The sequence below is a fragment of the Calidris pugnax genome, unplaced genomic scaffold, assembly GCF_001431845.1.
Source record: "Calidris pugnax isolate Ruff unplaced genomic scaffold, ASM143184v1 scaffold45, whole genome shotgun sequence".
In the NCBI taxonomy this organism is placed as follows: Eukaryota; Metazoa; Chordata; class Aves; order Charadriiformes; family Scolopacidae; genus Calidris; species Calidris pugnax.
In genome coordinates, this window is record NW_015090764.1 from 1,379,277 (window position 1) to 1,399,711 (window position 20,435).

The 20,435-nt window shown below is 48.5% G+C and overlaps 1 protein-coding gene across 1 annotated transcript in view; it reads left to right on the forward strand.

The window, feature by feature from the left end:
* The window catches only part of AATF (apoptosis antagonizing transcription factor), a 58,174-nt gene extending 38,027 nt beyond the window's left edge, over window positions 1-20,147 (forward strand). The window contains exons 12-13 of the mRNA XM_014953345.1: window positions 940-1,011; window positions 19,014-20,147. Coding sequence (XP_014808831.1) covers window positions 940-1,011; window positions 19,014-19,077 — 136 coding nt within the window. The 3' untranslated portion in view covers window positions 19,078-20,147. The remainder of the gene's footprint in view (window positions 1-939; window positions 1,012-19,013) is intronic.
* The last annotated feature ends 288 nt before the right edge of the window (window positions 20,148-20,435 follow it).

Sequence of the window (20,435 nt, forward strand, 5' to 3'; positions counted from 1 at the left end):
AAGCTCTAAAAATAGCAGCAGCTGGGATAAAACATTTCAGACTCGGGTAGGCAGCGTGGTGGTGTACACCAAAACCAGCGGTTTGGAATCCCCTGCACTTGGACACCAGGCTTTAAAGCCACCTTTTCATTCGGAGTTTTTCGTTAATCAGTTAAATTGTGTATGTCAGGTCCTTGAGTGTAAGTCATGAAAAGCTGCTGTGAGTTCCTAGCCCAGTATGGAAAGAGGGAAACAGCTCCCAGAAATATTTTGGTGGCTCAGAAGCTGAGCCAGATGCTGCTCTGCATCGCCTTGGACACGCTCCATCTCCTCTTTGCACAGGTCTTTTTCCTGCCTCCTCCTTTGCATGTTTTTAGGTGCTCCATTTGTAAGTTATTCAGGGTGAGACTTTCCAGCCCTGGGTATGGCTAGCAGAATAGGATTTTGATAGCCTTTGGGGCCCTGGGTACCATAGAGCAAGGAAAAAGTGGTAGCAGATGGATGCTTGGGGAGGTCTGACGGTTCTGCTGCCTGCAGTGGGCTCTCTGGGCACAAGTTGCAGAAGGTGATTAAGACACCAGCTGAACAGAAGGCTGAAAACGAGTTCTTGTTTCTCTGTCTCTGACTTTTCAGGGGTGTCTGTCTGGGAGTCTGATTAGTTACTCACGCACAATTAATGGCTGCTGTATGTCCTCTTTGTAGCTGTGATAAAAAAAAGGATTTGCTTGCTATTCAGTTCATTGTATCATCTGATTACTCTTCTGTCCATGTTCTAAGAAAGGAGGAGGAGGGAAGAGGGGGGGGAATTGCCAGCTACAACTAGTGACTCATTAGATACCAGCCATCAGGAAAGCCAGTGCTTTGCATTTCAGTGGCCGGGGTGTTTCTGTTCAAGCAGCAACATTTCCTTTTCATTAATAGTTACTAATGTGCTGCCTGCTTATTTCCTGCGCTGCTCAGGTACCACGTCCATAGCAAGCTGGTGAGCTTCATGGCACCTATTGACCACTGTACAATGAATGATGATGCCAGGTGAGTAATAGATTAATTACGTTTCTCAAATGGCTTCATGACAGCGTGATATTGACCTGTTCTTCAGCCTGTCGCCCCCTCCATTTCTTCTTATCAGTTAACCATTTGTCACTGGCATCATAGCCTGGGTGTCTTGGTCACATCTCTCCGGGCAGTCTGCCTGAGCTTCACTCTGTAATTACTGTGACACCAAACAAGAAATTTTCATAGATTTCCTTACCTACATTTTGATTCCTGCTTTAAAACTCCTCTGATTTTGAAATCTTTGCGTTTTATGGAACTATTTTGGAAATAGACAATGACGTTATCTGGTGTCTTCAGGTATAATCAAAACTTACAAAGAACTTGTCTTTTAACAGAAATGTCAACTGGTTTAAATTCTGTTTAGTGTGCGTTTACTTACATCAGTTAATAACTGGAATAGTTTGGCCAAGATTCACTCAAGACCTAAATATTTCTTGTGTTTATGTCTGTTTAAAGAATGAAGTATTTTATTGGAAGCCTATAATGTTTTAATATGCTAATTAGTAAGAATATATAAATGAAGTTTTGTGCATAGCCACTAGATAGTTTTTCTACATATGTACCCATATTTCTTTAAGTATTACATTTTTAAACTAAAGCTCAAAATGCTGAGTTTTTTGTGGGAAGAAGGTGGAATAATTTTTCCGGTGAATGGATGTAGAAGGCTTGAGAAACATCTTCCCCCTGGGTTGTGGAACATGTTTGTGCTTTGTGAGAGAGAGGTCATTTGTCTGTTTGCGAAATGGAAACCAAATACCTGCTGTTCTCCGACTGCTGCCTTTTGGGATATTGCACAGGCTTCTGGATGAGAGAGCTCTCCACTAAGCTGCCACTAAGGTGTTTTGTGTCCACAATAGACCTGTGCTGTTTCATCGTGCATCTCTCAGAGTTTCTTTACTCTTTTTTTTTTTTTTTTAAGTGAGAAAACTGCTCTGATTTCTGAATATTATCTAGATCCTCTCGCCACGAAAATAACCGTGTTGGATGTGTAGGGTGAAAGCTATTCCTCCAGCCATGTTGGGTGGGCAGTTCTGCCACCCCCGTACCTGGATCCTGGGAAGAGAGGGACACAAGTGGCTTGGGCACTGTGAGATTAGACGTTTTTGGTTATTTGGCAAATAAACCAAGTGCATTTTTGTTTCTGATATGCAGGGCTTGAGCCAGCAGCGGTTTGTGCTCCCCAGCTGCCAAGGACCTCCTTACCTGGGTGGAGTTGGTGTCTTTGCTGGTTTGAATAGTCCCAAATCAGACGTGGGGCAGGACAGACACACACGTACCATCATGTAGAAATGGTTCTGGGATGTGCTGCTCCTTCCCCTCATCTTTTTGTCTGAGGGTAATTAGCAGGTGGTGTATGTGTGTTTGGGAAAAAACAGTTTGTAACTGTTTTCATTAATAATCCGCATGACTCTAGCATTTCCCTGTCTTAGTATTATGTCCAGTTGACTGGTTACTACTTATGCTCTGAGAATTTCAAATTAGGTGAGAGTGTCTGTGTTTTTTTTGCATATTATACATATTGCACTGTCCTACAGGTAAGGCAGGTGCACAGACTCCTGCTCTGGCCTCAGAATGAAGGCAAGCTCAGCTGGTGTGAGGGAGAGGAAGGTGAAAAAAAGGAGTGAGACTGATCCTAATAACCTAGGAGTTTGCTGTCCCCAGAGGTGACATTGCCTCCTCCTTTGCAGTCCACCGCACTCCACATGTTCCAAAAGTTGCATAGAAAATGCATTCTGTAAACCAGAATCCTCCAGCAGATCAAGGCAAACGTGAAGGGCATCAAAACAGCTGGGAGAGGGGAGTTGTTCTGCACAACGGTCTTCTTGGGCCTCAGCTGCCCTTCGTTTGGCTCCCATCATCATAACCCTCATCCCCTTACTTCTCAAGAGGCACCTTGAGTCCACCACGACCTGCGGGGGGCCTGGCTGACCCTCGGAAGCTGTCCCAGCTGGTGGGGTGCCATCTCCCTTGTGCTGTGTTGCTGTAGTTATCATCGGGGTAGGGACAGAGCGTGTGACACTTGGTTTGCTGAAAATGTCTCCCAGGGCTTTTCTCCACTTTGAGCAGGTTATTACATCCTTCACATGTTTTTATGGGTTCTTTGGTGGCAACAGCTGCTGTTGCTCGTTGTCTGGCTGCAGGAACTTAGTCCTTACATTAAGTTTATTAGTCACTTTGGAGGCCCACCATACTTCCCATTAATGGCATTTTAGTTGCTGGTCTCCTGCTGTTGGTGCAGCCCCGTCTAGAGCGTGATGGTGGGTTGGTGTGTTCACACACCAGCGAGTGTGCCCAAGGGTTGTACCACATGGGCAGCCCTACCCCAGTCTGCCCAGACCAGGCTTCCCAGGGCATGGATGGGTTCTCTTCCCAGTTCTGCTGGTGCCTTCAGGGATGACCTTGAAGAGGTCGCTCTGTGTTTCCATCACTGATTCCCCTTCTGCGCAACCGAGGTCTGCTGCTGAGAAGTGCCTGTAAAAAACACTGGTTTATTAATAGTAGTATTATTTCATTTTTTAACAACCATAGGAAAGCTTTAGTTTCAGGCAAGAGCTACACAAATGGAAGCCTAAGCTTTCCTCACTGTTTGCCAAAGCACCTGCTGGTTACCTGTCACACAAAGACCATGCCTTACATTTGCCCATTGCAGGCATGACTGTCTGCCTTAAGCAGTTTCTCTGCAGCTTCTTCCCCATGGGATGTGCTTTGCCATTGTCTAGTCCTAATGTTGAGCTTAAATTTCCCTCTGCTGTATTTAGGCCTGTTATTTATTTTCCTGTTCCACGTGGGCTTTAAGAACAGATTCTTCCTTTCTCTGTGCAGCAGCCCTTCCACATTTGGGTGGGAATTCTTGCTTTGCATGCCAAAAACCTGGGCATCATTTAGCTTAGCTTCCTTCCTTCCCTCCCTAGTTTACACCATTTGTGTTTGCATCCAGAGGTAAAACATATTCAAAATATTGGAGTGGCCAGTGTCTGGAATTAGACCTCTAGGGGTGTTTTGGGTCAGCTTGCCCAAAATGAAGATATCTGCTGCCACCAGTCATTTTGAAAATCAAAGCTGCTCTCTAGGGGTCACTTCACATCCCAGTTTAAAATGCCCCTGCACTTGCCACGGGCCATAATACCTCTCCAGCAGCACACGGCCGTGCTGGACAAGACAAGAAGGATTCAACATCTGCTTTAAACTGCGGGTGAATTAAAAAGAAAAGACCAGGCCTGTACGCATGAGAGGGAAGCAGTAATGATAACAGCTTTCCTTTGTGACAGAAGAAGGTAATTTTATTGTTTGCAAGTGTGAATTACCAGATTGAAAATGCGAGTATACACTTCACAGTGATGTGATCGTGCTCTGAGCCATTTTTTTTTTCCCCTGGTCAGGCACTTAAAAGGCATGACCCCAAAATAAATACACATCTGAACAATGAGGTGCTCTGCATTGTAGTGGGAGAAATTTTAAAGTGTCAGTGAGCTGTAGATAAAAAAAAAAAAGGGTTGTAGAAACAGAGCTGGCAGAACATTGCCTTTAAGTTCTACCAGCGGCTACGGTGGCAGGTAGGGACCTGGAAAAGGCCAGTAAAGAAGTATTTATGTAGAGATTTGGAGGGGCAGAAGCCTGGGGGTGTTGTGTAGAGTCTGGGGGGGCGAGGGGTGATGCAGTTCTGGTTGTCCCTTGGCTGTGCCCAGTCCTTGCTCCCCGTGAAGAACAGCACAAGCACCTTGTGAGTGGGGCAGAAGCAGAGGGGAGTTTTCTGTCACTGTTTCCTCACTTTACTTGCTGTCAGTGCTTTTGAAGGCACGAGTCTGTAGCAGTGTAACAGCTTGCTCTTTGCTGTATATTTAAATAGCTAATGCTGCCTAGGAACACATTTCTGATTCTCTTGTACATTTAAGCCATTTTACACAACTCTGGCTGTGCAGAGAGACCTTAAAATAGTGCGAGGAACCTCTAGCCCTCACCTGAAGGTCCCTGTGTGGTGGTGCTGTGGCTGGGGGATGCCCAGGACTTCTGGGGATCTGGCACATCAAGTTTATCACTTACCCCTGGCTGGGAATGAAGGCACGAGTCTGTAGCAGTGTAACAGCTTGCTCTTTGCTGTATATTTAAATAGCTAATGCTGCCTAGGAACACATTTCTGATTCTCTTGTACATTTAAGCCATTTTACACAACTCTGGGTGTGCAGAGAGACCTTAAAATAGTGCGAGGAACCTCTAGCCCTCACCTGAAGGTCCCTGTGTGGTGGTGCTGTGGCTGGGGGATGCCCAGGACTTCTGGGGATCAAGTTTATCACTTACCCCTGGCTGGGAAACAAAGAGCAGATGCGTATGAGGAGAAACAGCCCGAGCACCTCGTGGAGAAGGGGATGAGCAGTCACTCCCCAGTTGTTTTACAGCCTGAATTGGGAGAAAAGAAACGTACAAGTATAATAACTGCCTTTGTCAACATCACTGCCACTTTCTTCCTTATTCTTGCTGCTGGTTGGAATAATAGCATTCGTGCAGGCAATTAATCTTCCTCTTGCCAGTTTTTCATGCACCCTACGCATGGGCATGGCTGTTTAACCTTGTGCTCACATATATTATGTTGTAATGTGTGGGACACCGGTGGCCTCAAGCCCTCCTCTATTTTAACCCCTCTTTGGTAGTATTTTAAAACATACACTGGAAAGTGATTTTTATGGTTATCTTGGGGTATATGTTTATAGACTTAAATACATTTATAGTGCTCCTGGGCCAAGGTTTTTCTAATCGGTCCAAGGTCATTGCTATGTAAATGGGCCTGCCCTAAGCCAGGGAACCTGAAGGGAAAAGCTTGAATGTAACTGTGCTGTGGTGGTTGTCCAGAGAAGAGTGTCACTGTCTCAGGCAGGAATTACTCGGGATTGATCTCCCTCTGGTTGTGATTCTCCTGGCTTTGAGGGTGGCATCATGTGGGTGCCACTTCTTGGACTTGCCTTGAAATACTGTGTTCCCATCTGCACATTGCTGGTCCCATTGCTCTGGTATCTACCTGGTATCTCCTCAGCCTTCAGTACTACCATGTGCAACAGAGCTGGGGAGATGCCAGTCCTCTTCTTTATTTTACACTTTGGGAATCTAGGCATGGAGGAACCAGAGCCCGTGTCTCAAGACATTTGGGTCCAGAAGTCCATGAGTCAGGAGCCCCAGTGACTTGCCAGAGGTGACACAGCAGGTCGGGGCCAGAGCTGTAGTTGAACCCACATCTTCCATGCTGTCACCTTCAGCGGGCCCAGCTCTGAAGAGCTGACTGTTCTCAGGAGATCAGGTATCTGTGAACTTGCAGAAAGCTCCTGTGCTTGGCTGATGTATTTCTTTGTGGGCAAACCGGGGCTAGAAATTCCCACTGAAGGCCTGCAGGTCCATGGGCAAGTGAGAATATTTTCAGTGTGTGCAGAGGTGCCCTCTGTGCAGGAGTGGATCCTCTGAGCAGCCTGGTTGTGGCAAGGTCAGGTAAACACTGTGTTCCTGGGAAGAGCTGTGTGGGGATTTGGGGTTTGTTCTATCTCTCTGTCAGCTTTGATATATAGATCTTCAGATCTCTGCACTGTACGTGTGTGTGTGGAACAGAGACTAAACACAGACACTTTAGAAAAAGGTATAATATCAAATTACTGCTAAGTTTGATGAACATCATTATTTCACCTCTGGAGGACGGTAACTTGCAGGAGAGACGTTCTTTAAGGACACGGGTGTTTGGTCCAAACACCTTTATCTCCCAAGACGACTCAGGATATTCTGACAGGTAAAACAAGATTGTGCAAATATGCAACAGTGATCTAATCAGCTGGAACAACAGCAATATTTTAACTGGCGCTACCTTTTAACAGCATCATTAAGGGCTCTCATTACTCTTTTATTAGAGGCTCACTCTATTTCTTATCAGATTACAGAATGAACATAACTCATGGCACTGATTTGATCTCTTGTTAAAGAGGATTACAGCTTTGCATTAACTTGGATTGACACGGTTTATAATTTGCTGTTGATACACATGCTGGCGGTGTCGCGCGTTTGACCCCCTCCCCACGGCACCGCGGAGGAAAAGGACACCCATACATCATCATTAAAGATGGCACCCAGCGCAGAAATGGGAGGCAAAAGGAGGCTTTTCCGCAGTAAAGTCAGGCAGGACAAAAGAGACATGTTCCCAAGTGCAAACTGAAATTCCAAACGGGGATTTGTAATTGGGTGAAGGTGGGGGAGAGTATATCGGCTTTTAGATAGGTTGCTTTTTACCTCAGCAAATGGTTCTTCATTACGGAGGAGGACTTTGTGTCTGTTACAAGCCAAATTAGAGGGAAGAAGATGGCTGTGATGGGACTGTGTCAAACCCTGCAGTTCCACCCACAGCGTGAGGCACAGAATCTTTTCCTTGAGCTGGGGAAATTCTCAGACCTCCCAGTGTTGTGATTGTCACCAGTAGGTGAACTGGTCCCTGCCTTGGGGCAGTATGGACCATACACCCCCAGCTGATGCCATTAATTTAGCCAGATAACCTGGGGTGGAAGTTACCTTAGTGTCACCTCCCTGGTTTGTAGGAACCCCAGGCAACTGGGGCTTCAAGCCTGGGCTGTGTGGTGTGTGTGGCTCCCTTCTTCCAGCTCCCGTGTGTGCATTTGCTCTATGTATTTATTTTTTTTTAGCATATGGTCAAGTTCCAGCCGACCGTGCTGTAGCACAGATGCCTGGATATACCTATATATGAATATATACAGTCTCTCCCCACCTGTGGGGGTATATTTTATGTTTGGCTTTGGAAGTGCAGGCTCAGAGGCGGCAGAACTGAGTTGGGGGCAGGAGTCACTGCCTGAAATCCCACAACCAAGTGCAAGAAACGAAGCCCATGGCCCCAGGGTCCTCTTGGCCTCAGGTAGATGCTTGGCAGAGCATCCAGCCCAGTCTTGTTCTTGCCCGAGCAGACGGGTGCCTGCTGGGAAGCTGAATTAAGACAGAGATTATCCAGCTGCCGGTGAGGTTTGGATTAGAGCGTCTCCCTTGGATTCCGCCAGGATGTTGTGTATTTTCCCAATCAGCATTCTCCCTCCTGGACTTACTGCAGTTGCTTTGTCACAGTGTGTCTTGCTGCAGGCAAGAGGGGGTACGTAGTAGGAAATCCTGGTATTAAAAGATTAATTTACTTACATGACAAGAGTTTAATATTTAAAAAAAATAATAAAAAAAAAAGTTGGTGAGATACCAGCCTTTAACTTAGCTCACTTTGTACTTCGGGTATTAAAACACCATGAGACTAGATTAATGGAGGAATTTGGGCTCTGCCGTTGTCAATCCAGTCCGTTCACTACGACAGAAGCCCCTGAAAGGCGGCAAAGCCCTTCTTTCTGCAACGGCTGAACCAGAGGCTTCTGTGCTGTGGCACAAACCTCGGGTGAGAAGAACTCTCCTAAGTTTGTGTAGACACAGGTTGTCCTGCTTTGTATTGGCTTTGTTTTGGGAAACAAAGAGATTAGGTGGAGGGCAGCCTCTGAGTGTGTGGTGCTCTGGCATTTCAGAGAAAATGGTTGTTTCTGGCATGAGGCTGCAGGTGGGAGCACGAGCTGCTCATCAGGGCTTTGTGGCTTCTGGAAGAGCCCCCTGGTCCCCTCTTGGGTTGCTTTGGGGGAGATGGAAGGACTCTCCCAGGGAGGCCATATGTACCCCGGTGCTCAGTGGTGGGGAGACCTGAGCTGTGCTGGAAACTGGGAAAAAAACCCACGTGTTGTCCCATGAAACTGAACCTTCTTGTCTTGGCTGTTGGTCCCGAGGCACCGTGGCTTCGGGATCGTTCTGCCCTTTGTGTATCCTTTTGTTTGGTGGATTTTATCCCCCTCACCTTTGACTCGGCCTCAGAAGTCAGCTCATGTAGATGCAGTTAAGCATCCCGTATCACTGTTAACCACGGCCGTTCGACGGGTTGATATTTAAACAAGGAGTTTGTGTATGTTTTGAAGCTGGCAGCAGTGAAGTGGTGTACGTGACCCCGGTTAGTGCCAATGGGCTGAAATCATCGTGTCCCAACATTTGATGTTTGACATCCCGAGGAAGAAGACAGACGCCTCTGTTATGGAAATTTCCTTTTTAAAGGGAAAAAAAATAACCTGTTAAGAGCTGCAAGATGATTTGTCGTCCTTCCTTTGTGAGACAATTTGTCTTCTCCTGCATCAAATCTGTTATAAAACAGGCAAGCTGTGAAAGAGGGAAATCATCCTAGGAATATGGGATGTTAAGGTACACAAAGAATGGTCCCCTCCGTGCGCCTGTGTGCACGTCTGCGCAGGGCACTTCACATGCGGCATTACAGTGGCTGCTCTGCTCAAATACCCATCAAAAAACAGAGACCGAGCAGGCAACATTTTATGAATTTCATGGGGAAATTAAAGCTGCTGGAAAGTGTGCCAGCGGGGCGAGCTGGAGCTCTCTGAACCTCCCGGCGTTCTGCTCCTTCTCCAGCCTCTTGTCCACTTCTTTTCCGCTTTGTGCTGTAAAAGCTCGAGCGAAGATGTGAATGCACATCCGAAATCGGGATGAGGGAGGTGCCATCTCATTAATGCTGTCCTGAGCTGAGGGCTGGTGAGCAGGCAGATGGCTGTGTGCTGGTGTAAGGGGGAAATGGTCAAAATTGGTGACAGAGGTGGCAGGTCTGAACCCCGGCTCCTGTTAAGTTTTGGGGATGGTACCTCAAGCAGCAGCCCCTCTGTCTCTGCTGCCCTCCCTCTCCCCACCCCACCCTCAGCTCTGGCCTCACAAAATGTGCAGAGTCCCTTTGTTTAGGGCAAGAACCAGCTTTCTGAAATATTTATAAATCTTTGTGCCTGGTCTCATGAGACAAACCAGAGGTCACATGTCACCTTTCATAATTTAAAGCCGTGGGGCTAAAAGCATTTGCACAGACTTGAAGGACCCAATCCTGACCTGCCCGAGCGAGAGGGAATTGCTGCAGACCTTTCTGAATCTCCTTCAAGCGCCGGGCAGGGTGATGAGAGCCGTCTGGCGCTGTAATTTATAGCCGGAGTCGCTCGCGCGCGCTCCGCTTTCGGGCCGCGGCGGGGAAGCGAGGGAGAGAGTGCCATCTCGTGGGGCTGCCTTCCCGGCCACGCTGCCCGCACCGCACCGCACCACACCACACCATACCTCACAGCCCCACACCACACTGTACTGCACCATACCCCCCTGTACTGCACCACACCCCACCACATCATACCTCACAGCCCCACACCACACTGTACTGCACCATACCCCCCTGTACTGCACCACACCCCACCACATCATACCTCACAGCCCCACACCACACTGTACTGCACCATACCCCCCTGTACTGCACCACACCCCACCACATCATACCTCACAGCCCCACACCACACTGTACTGCACCATACCCCCCTGTACTGCACCACACCCCACCACATCATACCTCACAGCCCCACACCACACTGTACTGCACCATACCCCCCTGTACTGCACCACACCCCACCACATCATACCTCACAGCCCCACACCACACTGTACTGCACCATACCCCCCTGTACTGCACCACACCCCACCACATCATACCTCACAGCCCCACACCACACTGTACTGCACCATACCCCCCTGTACTGCACCACACCCCACCACATCATACCTCACAGCCCCACACCACACTGTACTGCACCATACCCCCCTGTACTGCACCACACCCCACCACATCATACCTCACAGCCCCACACCACACTGTACTGCACCATACCCCCCTGTACTGCACCACACCCCACCACATCATACCTCACAGCCCCACACCACACTGTACTGCACCATACCACACCACATCATACTGCACCATACTGCACCGCACCGCACCATACTGCACTGTACCGCATCATACCGCACCACACCGGACTGTATCTCGCTGTACCACACCACATCTCACTGCACCACACCGTACCATACCACATCACGCTGCATCCCACCACGCTGCACCGCTGCACTGTACCACACCACATCATACTGCACCATACTGCACCGCACTGCACCATACCGCACTGTACCACATCATACAGCACCACACTGGACTGTATCTTGCTGTACCACACCACATCTCACTGCATCACACCGTACCGTACCGCATCCCACCGCATCGCACCATACCGTACCGCATCACGCTGCATCCCACCACGCTGCACCCCACCACACCGCATCGTACCACGTCACACTACGCCACGTCACACCACATCGCATCTCACCGTACCACATCGCACTGCACCACACCATACCACATCACACCATACCGCACCACACCATACCGCACCACATCGCACCATACAGCATCACACCATGCCACATCACAGCACACCACACCTGTGCACCATACCGCACTGTACCACATCATACAGCACCACACTGGACTGTATCTTGCTGTACCACACCACATCTCACTGCATCACACCGTACCGTACCGCATCCCACCGCATCGCACCATACCGTACCGCATCACGCTGCATCCCACCACGCTGCACCCCACCACACCGCATCGTACCACGTCACACTACGCCACGTCACACCACATCGCATCTCACCGTACCACATCGCACTGCACCACACCATACCACATCACACCATACCGCACCACACCATACCGCACCACACCGCACCATACCGCGTCACACCATGCCACATCACAGCACACCACACCTGCACCGCAGTGCACCATGCTGCATCTCACTGTACTGCATCACACCACACTGAACTGCATCTCGCTGTACTGCATCACACTGCACTGCATCACACTGCACTGCATCACACTGTACCACACTGCGCTGCATCTCACTGTACCACATCACACCACACTGCATCACACTGCACTGCATCACACCATACCACACTGAACTGCATCTCACCATACCACATCCCACTGCACTGCATCTCACTGCACTGCATCGCACCATACCACATCTCACCGCACCGTACCGCATCACACATCACACCGTACCCCATCTCTCTGTACCACACCATACTGCATCGTGTTGCAGCACACCGCACCATGCCATGCCATACCATACAACATCACAGTGCACTGCACTGCACCACATCACACCGCACCGCACCACAGGCCAGACACCCGACACTCTGCTCTGCATTTCAGAAACCTCACTTTAAAAAACATGGGTGTTTTAATTCTGCTCTGAGGATTGCCGCTGCTCGTTTTGCTCCACAGCATCACCCACAGCCTGGGTTTGTCACGTTGGACATACCAGCGTGGGCAACACGTGTCGGAAGGTGTGCGAATAGAGAGCCAAACCCCACCCCACACTTAGGGTAATGCCTTCGACTAGAAATTGATAAATGAAAGGCTTCACCTTGCTTTCTTTCCCTGGGTACCTGCTCTGCTTGCTGGGCACCTAGCAATCTGAATTTCCTGCTGGCGGACAAAAGATTCCTTAGGGGGCAGACAGAAAAGTTTTCCAAGGAAATGATTGGCACAGCCAGCTTCAGATTTCATCACAGGACGTGGGTTTCCTTCCCCCGTCCGTGGCTGTTCATGCTCCGTCTTCCGCCAGTTTTTGTGAATTAAAAATTCATTGCTCCCAGTGGAGGATGTCAGTAGGAATGGGGTAGTATTGCTTGGGGCATATTCTAAATTATCATCTTTTTCTTTTTTTTTTTTTTTTTTGTATGGTATTAAGACAGTAGAAGTCTCTATCATGTTAAAAAAAAAAGAGATAAATAAGAACACAAAAATTACTCATTGTATATGATGAGTAAATGCAAGCTCTCTGGATTCTGCAGTAGATATCTTGCTTGGCTCTTTGCTGTTCATTGTAGCTGTTATGTACATGCTAACAGAATCAGGAAAGTCACACACAAATATAACCAATGATGGCTCTGAGGAGCTGAATTAAAGACATGAATTAATTTTCTTCTATCTCATGCATCATTAAATATTGCTATTGTACTGTCTACTGATTATCTATATTATACCTGTCACCTGATAGCAACCACGGTCGTTATGGTAATGTCAAGATTATAATTATAGTCCCTTCTGCAATGTAGTCATACTGTGCTAAAAAATGTATCTTTGAGATGGTAGCGTCCCATGCTTGGTCTCACCCCAAACACAAATACTTTTTGAAATTTTTGAAGGGAAAAATATTTTGTTTCTGAGTTAGTAACATTTAAGGAAAATTACATACTTATATGCACATATATTTGTATATAATTAAAAAGTACCTAGCCTTTTGAACTATGACTTTACTTCATTTGAGATAAGCAAAACTTGTCAGAACTTCTTATGCCTTGCCAAAGCACCATACCACACTGTACTGCACCATACCACACCACATCATACCTCACAGCACCACACCACACTGTACTGCACCACACCACACCACATCATACCTCACAGCACCATACCACACTGTACTGCACCACACCACATCATACCTCACAGCACCACACCACACTGTACTGCACCACACCACACCACGTCATACTGCACCATACTGCACCGCACCGCACCATACTGCACTGTACCGCATCATACCGCACCACACCGGACTGTATCTCGCTGTACCACACCACATCTCACTGCACCACACCGTACCATACCACATCACGCTGCATCCCACCACGCTGCACCGCACCACACCGCATCGTACCACATCGCACCACGCCACGTCACACCACAGCGCATCTCACCATGCCACATCACACTGCACCACACCATACCGCACCACACCAAACCATACCACATCACACCATACCGCACCACATCGCACCATACAGCATCACACCATGCCACATCACAGCACACCACACCTGCACCGCAGTGCACCATGCTGCATCTCACTGTACTGCATCACACCACACTGAACTGCATCTCGCTGTACTGCATCACACTGCACTGCATCACACTGCACTGCATCACCCATACCGCACCACACCGCACCATACCGCGTCACACCATGCCACATCACAGCACACCACACCTGCACCGCAGTGCACCATGCTGCATCTCACTGTACTGCATCACACCACACCAAACTGCATCTCGCCACACTGCATCACACTGCACTGCATCACACTGTACCACACTGCGCTGCATCTCACTGTACCACATCACACCACACTGCATCACACTGCACTGCATCACACCATACCACACTGAACTGCATCTCACCATACCACATCCCACTGCACTGCATCTCACTGCACTGCATCGCACCATACCACATCTCACCGCACCGTACCGCATCACACATCACACCGTACCCCATCTCTCTGTACCACACCATACTGCATCGTGTTGCAGCACACCGCACCATGCCATGCCATACCATACAACATCACAGTGCACTGCACTGCACCACATCACACCGCACCGCACCACAGGCCAGACACCCGACACTCTGCTCTGCATTTCAGAAACCTCACTTTAAAAAACATGGGTGTTTTAATTCTGCTCTGAGGATTGCCGCTGCTCGTTTTGCTCCACAGCATCACCCACAGCCTGGGTTTGTCACGTTGGACATACCAGCGTGGGCAACACGTGTCGGAAGGTGTGCGAATAGAGAGCCAAACCCCACCCCACACTTAGGGTAATGCCTTCGACTAGAAATTGATAAATGAAAGGCTTCACCTTGCTTTCTTTCCCTGGGTACCTGCTCTGCTTGCTGGGCACCTAGCAATCTGAATTTCCTGCTGGCAGACAAAAGATTCCTTAGAGGGCAGACAGAAAAGTTTTCCAAGGAAATGATTGGCACAGCCAGCTTCAGATTTCATCACAGGACGTGGGTTTCCTTCCCCCGTCCGTGGCCGTTCATGCTCCATCTTCCGCCAGTTTTTGTGAATTAAAAATTCATTGCTCCCAGTGGAGGATGTCAGTAGGAATGGGGTAGTATTGCTTGGGGCATATTCTAAATTATCATCTTTTTCTTTTTTTTTTTTTTGCCTGGAAGAAGAGAAGACGTAAAAGGTAGATGGGAAAAGGTAGAGGAATTTGTTGGAGGGTGTTTTTATAAAAACAGCACAGCAGCGACTCGGGCAGCATTGCCACATCAACAGCACTCTGAAAAAAAAACCCAAACACCAGAGACTGAATTTTCCCCCCTTTTAGTAATTTACAGAACTATATGGAAAAAAACTCAAGATGACTATAATTAAACAAAGGAAGTAGTGCAGCATTAGCTGGTCTCCCTTTCCCCGGGCAGGTGTGTGTTTGGTTTGTATGTTTGCTGGGGTGGTGCAGGTGGGCAGGGTGGGTTCCTGGGCAACTCTGAGCAGGTTCTGTGATTTATATTTTGATGATTCACATATTTATCAAATGTGCTCTTGCTGTTAATATTCACCCAGGGCACTCCTGCCCTCTGCCTGTGTGTTCCCGTGCTCTCTGTAGCAAGGATTTTGCCTCTAATGTGTGTTTAGTAGCAATTCCAGGGATTTGGAGGGAGGTGAAGCCCAGCGGACAATTAGCGCAATTAGGACAAACCGCGTGAAGTAGTTGTTGCTATTTATTTATTTTTTTCATTTTAAATACTGCTGTTGATGTGAAATCACCAGTTTCTCTGGTGGGGAGCTGGTCAGTGTTTCCACACCAGCGTGGAGTGGGGGCTTTGCAGGGGCTGGGGGTCTGTGTCCCCTCTCCCGTGCGGCGCCGGCTCCTTTGTCTGCGGAGCGTGCGTGGAGGGGGGGGCTCCCCGCAGCCGGCGGTGATGCTGTGACCCTGCCAGGGCTGGGGGGGTGTCACACCATCACACCACCAACGGGAAGACACTCGAGCTTGGGGTTTGGGGGGAAAAAGCCCTCCCTGGGGTCGGTGGCACGGCTGGAGCAGCTCCGGAGCATCCCTTCCTCGCCCTGCCCACCACGGCCGGATCGCAAATCGCACCGATACCGGGATTCTCCCAACCAAACCAGGACATGGAGAGCAGAATAAAACACCTCCCTCGCTTAGACCTTTTGTCTCGGGCTGCTGGTGCGTTGAGAGAAGGGGCCGGGCAAACTTTGTGGGTGCCCGTGGTGCTGGGAGGGGGCGAGTGGCTGGGCACAGCGCTGCCGGCACCGTCCACTGCCTTTGGAGTCAGCTCAGAAGAAATGCATAAATAATTAAGCCAAGGTACTTACACACACATGTTTTATGGCAAATGGCTGTGTGGTTCATGATCATTTTTTCCAGAAACAGGTTTTATGATAATATAGTAAAAATATTAAATTAGAAAATGCCTCACTAAGGGTGATAAAACCTTACTACAGTGGAAATAGGTAATTATCCCCTCTACAGCCTAAATGACAGTTTAAAAGAAATAAAAATGTTAGTGCTCATTACTTGCTTTTGTAGGTTGCAATAAAGGGTAAGTTAAATTTTAATTCAAGGAAGACCCCTGTATCGACCTGCTTCTTCCACACTCTCCACCTGAGGTGTGAGTACCGTTAATTACTGGCGCAGGTCGTTCCCCGGCGCAGTGCTCCGGTGCCTCTTTGTGCTAAAGTCACCTTTCCTCTGGCTGGGGATGGGGGGCTCGCAGTGGGGTGGGTTGTTTCAACTCAGTGGCTCAAGTCCGAGGTTTAATATGTGGGGGTGGAGGAGAGAAATTTTATATTTTTTTAACCAAAATCCAAGTTCATTATGCGTAGCCTTAAGGGGGCTGAAAGTATTAAAATCCACACTTACCCTGGTGAATTGAAACAGAGACAAGGTTAAACCTGGAGGATTGATGAGTTTTACTCTCTGCATGGTTAAATCCTGCTGAGGGGAGATGCTGTAGCAGAAAGGTAGCCTAGATGATGAGAAGAGGGAAAAAAAAAAAGGTTGGGTTGTGTTGTTATTTTTTTTTTACTAGGGCAAAAATATCTGTTCTGTTTTGGGGGTGATGGGGTTACCTGGTTTCCCTCCTCCTGTCACTCTCTGCCAGGGTGTCTGTCCATGCTGTGTTATTATCCAAACAGCTCCAAATGAATTTTCCCTTTGGTGGAGGTTGCCGGCGCCGTGACTGGCAGGAGGGGGCCGTGGGGGCCTGTCTGAGCCCCACGAAACCCGGGGTGCAAGTGCCGGAGTCTGGCAGTGCTGGCAGTGCCTGGAGAAGAGAAATTCTGCCTTGAAGTCTCCCTGGGCCCCGCTTGCTTGAAAAATGACTGTTTATTTAAAATCTGTAGGATTGGAGCAAATTCAGGGTTGAGCCCTGAACTCCTGTACCCAGCAGAAGACTATCAAAAATGAAGACAAAAACCCAAGGAGGCTGGTTCACCAGTGGGAAAGGACAAGACGGGCTGCAAAGAAACAGTACTTTTGGCTTTTGCCCGCTTGCTGTGAAAATACAGAAACTCTTGCTGGTTTGAGCTAATTTCTGTGGGGTTCCCCAGGATGTTCCCATTGTGTTTGGACTCCCCTCTGCTGCTGGGGAGTGTGGAAAAAGGAATGGATGTGTAAGAGAGGGGATGTGTAAGAGAGGGGATGTGTGAGAGATCCTTTTTTTTTTTTTTTTCCTCCATTTCAAGTTTCAAAGTTTTCAGCTTTTCAAGCAGCAGTTCTGTTTTCTGGAAGTGTTTTGATTTTGTGCTTGTGTTAAACCTGCCGAACCCTGGGTGTGCTCCTGGTTCAACGCAGAAACTCCGGCCGGGGTTTCCGAACCTCGGCTGGGCTTTGCACACAAAACATGGCATTGACCATTTCATCGGGCAAGGAGACCACAGACTGGTTTTCTGAGGGTGGAGCAGCTGATTGGTTAATTAGCTCTGAAATTAAAATTAATTTAAGAGAAGTGTCCCTCTCTCAGTCGTCCGTGACGTCTGTCCACCTCCTGCGTTGCTGGAACTTCGTTCCTCATCTTCCCGGTGTTAATGGCTGGCATTTTTGTGCCATCACTGTTCAACACCGAGGGGTTCCTTCGTCCCGAGCCTCACAGGTGACTCTCTCCAGTGGAAGTGTCTGCAAGAAGCAGTTTTCAGACCAGTTGCCATCTTTTATTGATCTGGGAAGGAGGGAGGCATCAGCGCGGCCCTGGTGAGAGGTGGTCCCTGTTGTGGCTTAATTGAGGAGGCAGCCAAAAATCACTGTGTCACTGTCAGGTCTGAGCTTCAGCCTTTGGAGCTGTATTTTACTGACTCTTGAGCGGTGCAGAAGTCTCTTTTCTCTGCCTGTCCTGACAGTTTTCCCAGCTTCTGCAACGGCTGCTGTCCCAGGCACTGATGACCCCTCAGGTTGGGATGGGATGGGATGGGTTGGTTGGGCTCTAAGTGTGCTCCGAAGGAAAAACACCATCCTCCGTGTAGCCAACCCTCTTCCGTGTGCCCAGTCCCTTCAGGCTGTTGCTTCAGAAAGTGTCTTTGTAGAAAATAAGGCTCTCCCAATGCTATTTCCTTGGTTTCCAGAAACACATGATTTATAAAAATGCTCTCTCCTTTCCCCGTCTCTCTTCTCGGGTTACTTTGGTTTTAAAATTAAAACTAAATAACACCAGCCCACTTTTTTTTTTTTTTTTTTTTTTTTTGTTTAAAGGGAAACTTGCTCCTGTTATCAGAATTGCTGCATGTGTGATATTAATTGGAATCTTGTTGCTGGGTCATTTTCATTGTTTTTCAAGTACCGTCAAGTCCAAGAAAATGTATGAAAACTAAATTATAGTCCCACGTAGCCTGTCTGATTGAATCCTCCTTATGGCTCTGCAGTCTCCTACATCCTATTAAAATATTCAATCTTGTTTTCTTACTTGAAGAGCCTGTCTGTAAAGGGCAAACTTATAGAAAAACCTCATTCTCTGGAGATGTGGTATCCAGCCACACTGAAATATTTACATATTTCTGTACTGCGTGTGATTGGTCTTATGCAAGTTCTCCCCTTTGCCTCTATTTATTAATAAAGATTGTTGAATGCATTTTTAATTATACGAGGGCTCGTTTTAAGGAGCGGATGGTTTTCCTGGCAGCCTCTTGCTTCCGTTTTTGACCTTGAAAAGTAACTTTTGCCCCCTTCTCCTTCCTCTTTTCCCCAGGACGGAGCTGTATCGGTCGCTGTTTGGAAAAATCACGGGTCCCGAAGAGCCCGAGCGGAATTAGCCTCGTGCCCCGGCGCCGGGATCGACCGCACCGACAGGTTCTGCTCCACGCCGGGGGGGTCCCGGGGGTCCCTCCCGCTCTCTGGGACATCTCCTGCTCCCACCTGGTCACCTAAACCTGCCCGGGAGCACCCAGAGCTGGTTTGTCCCTAAAAACCTCACTGAAGGACCATCAAATCCGGTGACTGCTCCATCCCACAGGCTTGGAAAGAAGAGTTGGGGGGGGCATATTTCTCTTGGCTGAACGCCCTCCCCTCCAGCCCTAGAACAAACTCTGCTTCCTCCCAAAGACAATCCATTTTTAACTATTCTCTTTAAATTCCTGACCTTGATTTTGCAATCTGCTGTGCGTGGGGAGGGGAGGAACGGGTGGTTCAGGCCGTCAGGGACCACCAGCTCCCCCCCCCCTTGCAATCAGGTCACCCACGTTTGTATTAACTCCTTGGGGATTTTTATTTGGGGGGCTGGGGGGGTGTGTGTTTAAGCGCGCTGTTCTGGTCGTTGGCTGCGTATCTGGAATGTGTGACTTTTATTTTGCACCGAGTCAAGAGGATTTAAATGTCATTTGCATAATTAACATGGCCTTAAAACAGAGGAAAGGTGCTCTCCCTCGCCTGGCAGCCAGAGCTCCCCGTTCAGAGGGGGATGAGCTCAATACGGGGGATATTTCTGCAATTAGATCATATTGGTGAATTTTTCAGCCCGGTATTGATCCCGAACACTCAATTATTTCTGCTGCTGGTGACTCTGAGCCGTCCTCTCCTCACCATCACCCTGACACTGGGGAAAGATGCCAGCAGGAATGGAAACCCGGCCGGAGGAGATGACTCACTCCGGGGGTTTTGTGGGGTTTTTATATCCAAAGGTCAGGAGCCGGAAATTAAATCCCTGTAAAGGGAATGTGCCATCCTGCTGGGATCAATCCGAAATGGGGGTTATCTTGTGGAAATAATATGTGCATATATGTGTGTGTGTGTGTGTGTGTAAGGTGGCCAGTGCTTGGGACCACGTGAGCTGCACTGTCTTTGGTTTGTGGTTAACGCGCTCTAATTAAAACGCTTCGTAAACTGATGGGCCCAGTGTGATGGGTGCAGGGAAGGTACCAGCAGCCCCGGAGATGCTGGGAGGGCTGGAGCTCCTCTGCTGGGAGGACAGGCTGAGAGTGTTGGGAGGGTTCAGCCTGGAGAAGAGATGGCTCCGGGGAGACCTTAGAGCCCCTTCCAGTATCTGAAGCTGGGGAGCAACTTTTTACAAGAGTGTGTAGTGCCAGGTTGAGGGGTGATGGCTTCAACCTGTGAGGGGAGATGGAGATGAGATCTGGGGAAGAACTTGTTTGGTGTGAGGGTGGTGAGACATTGT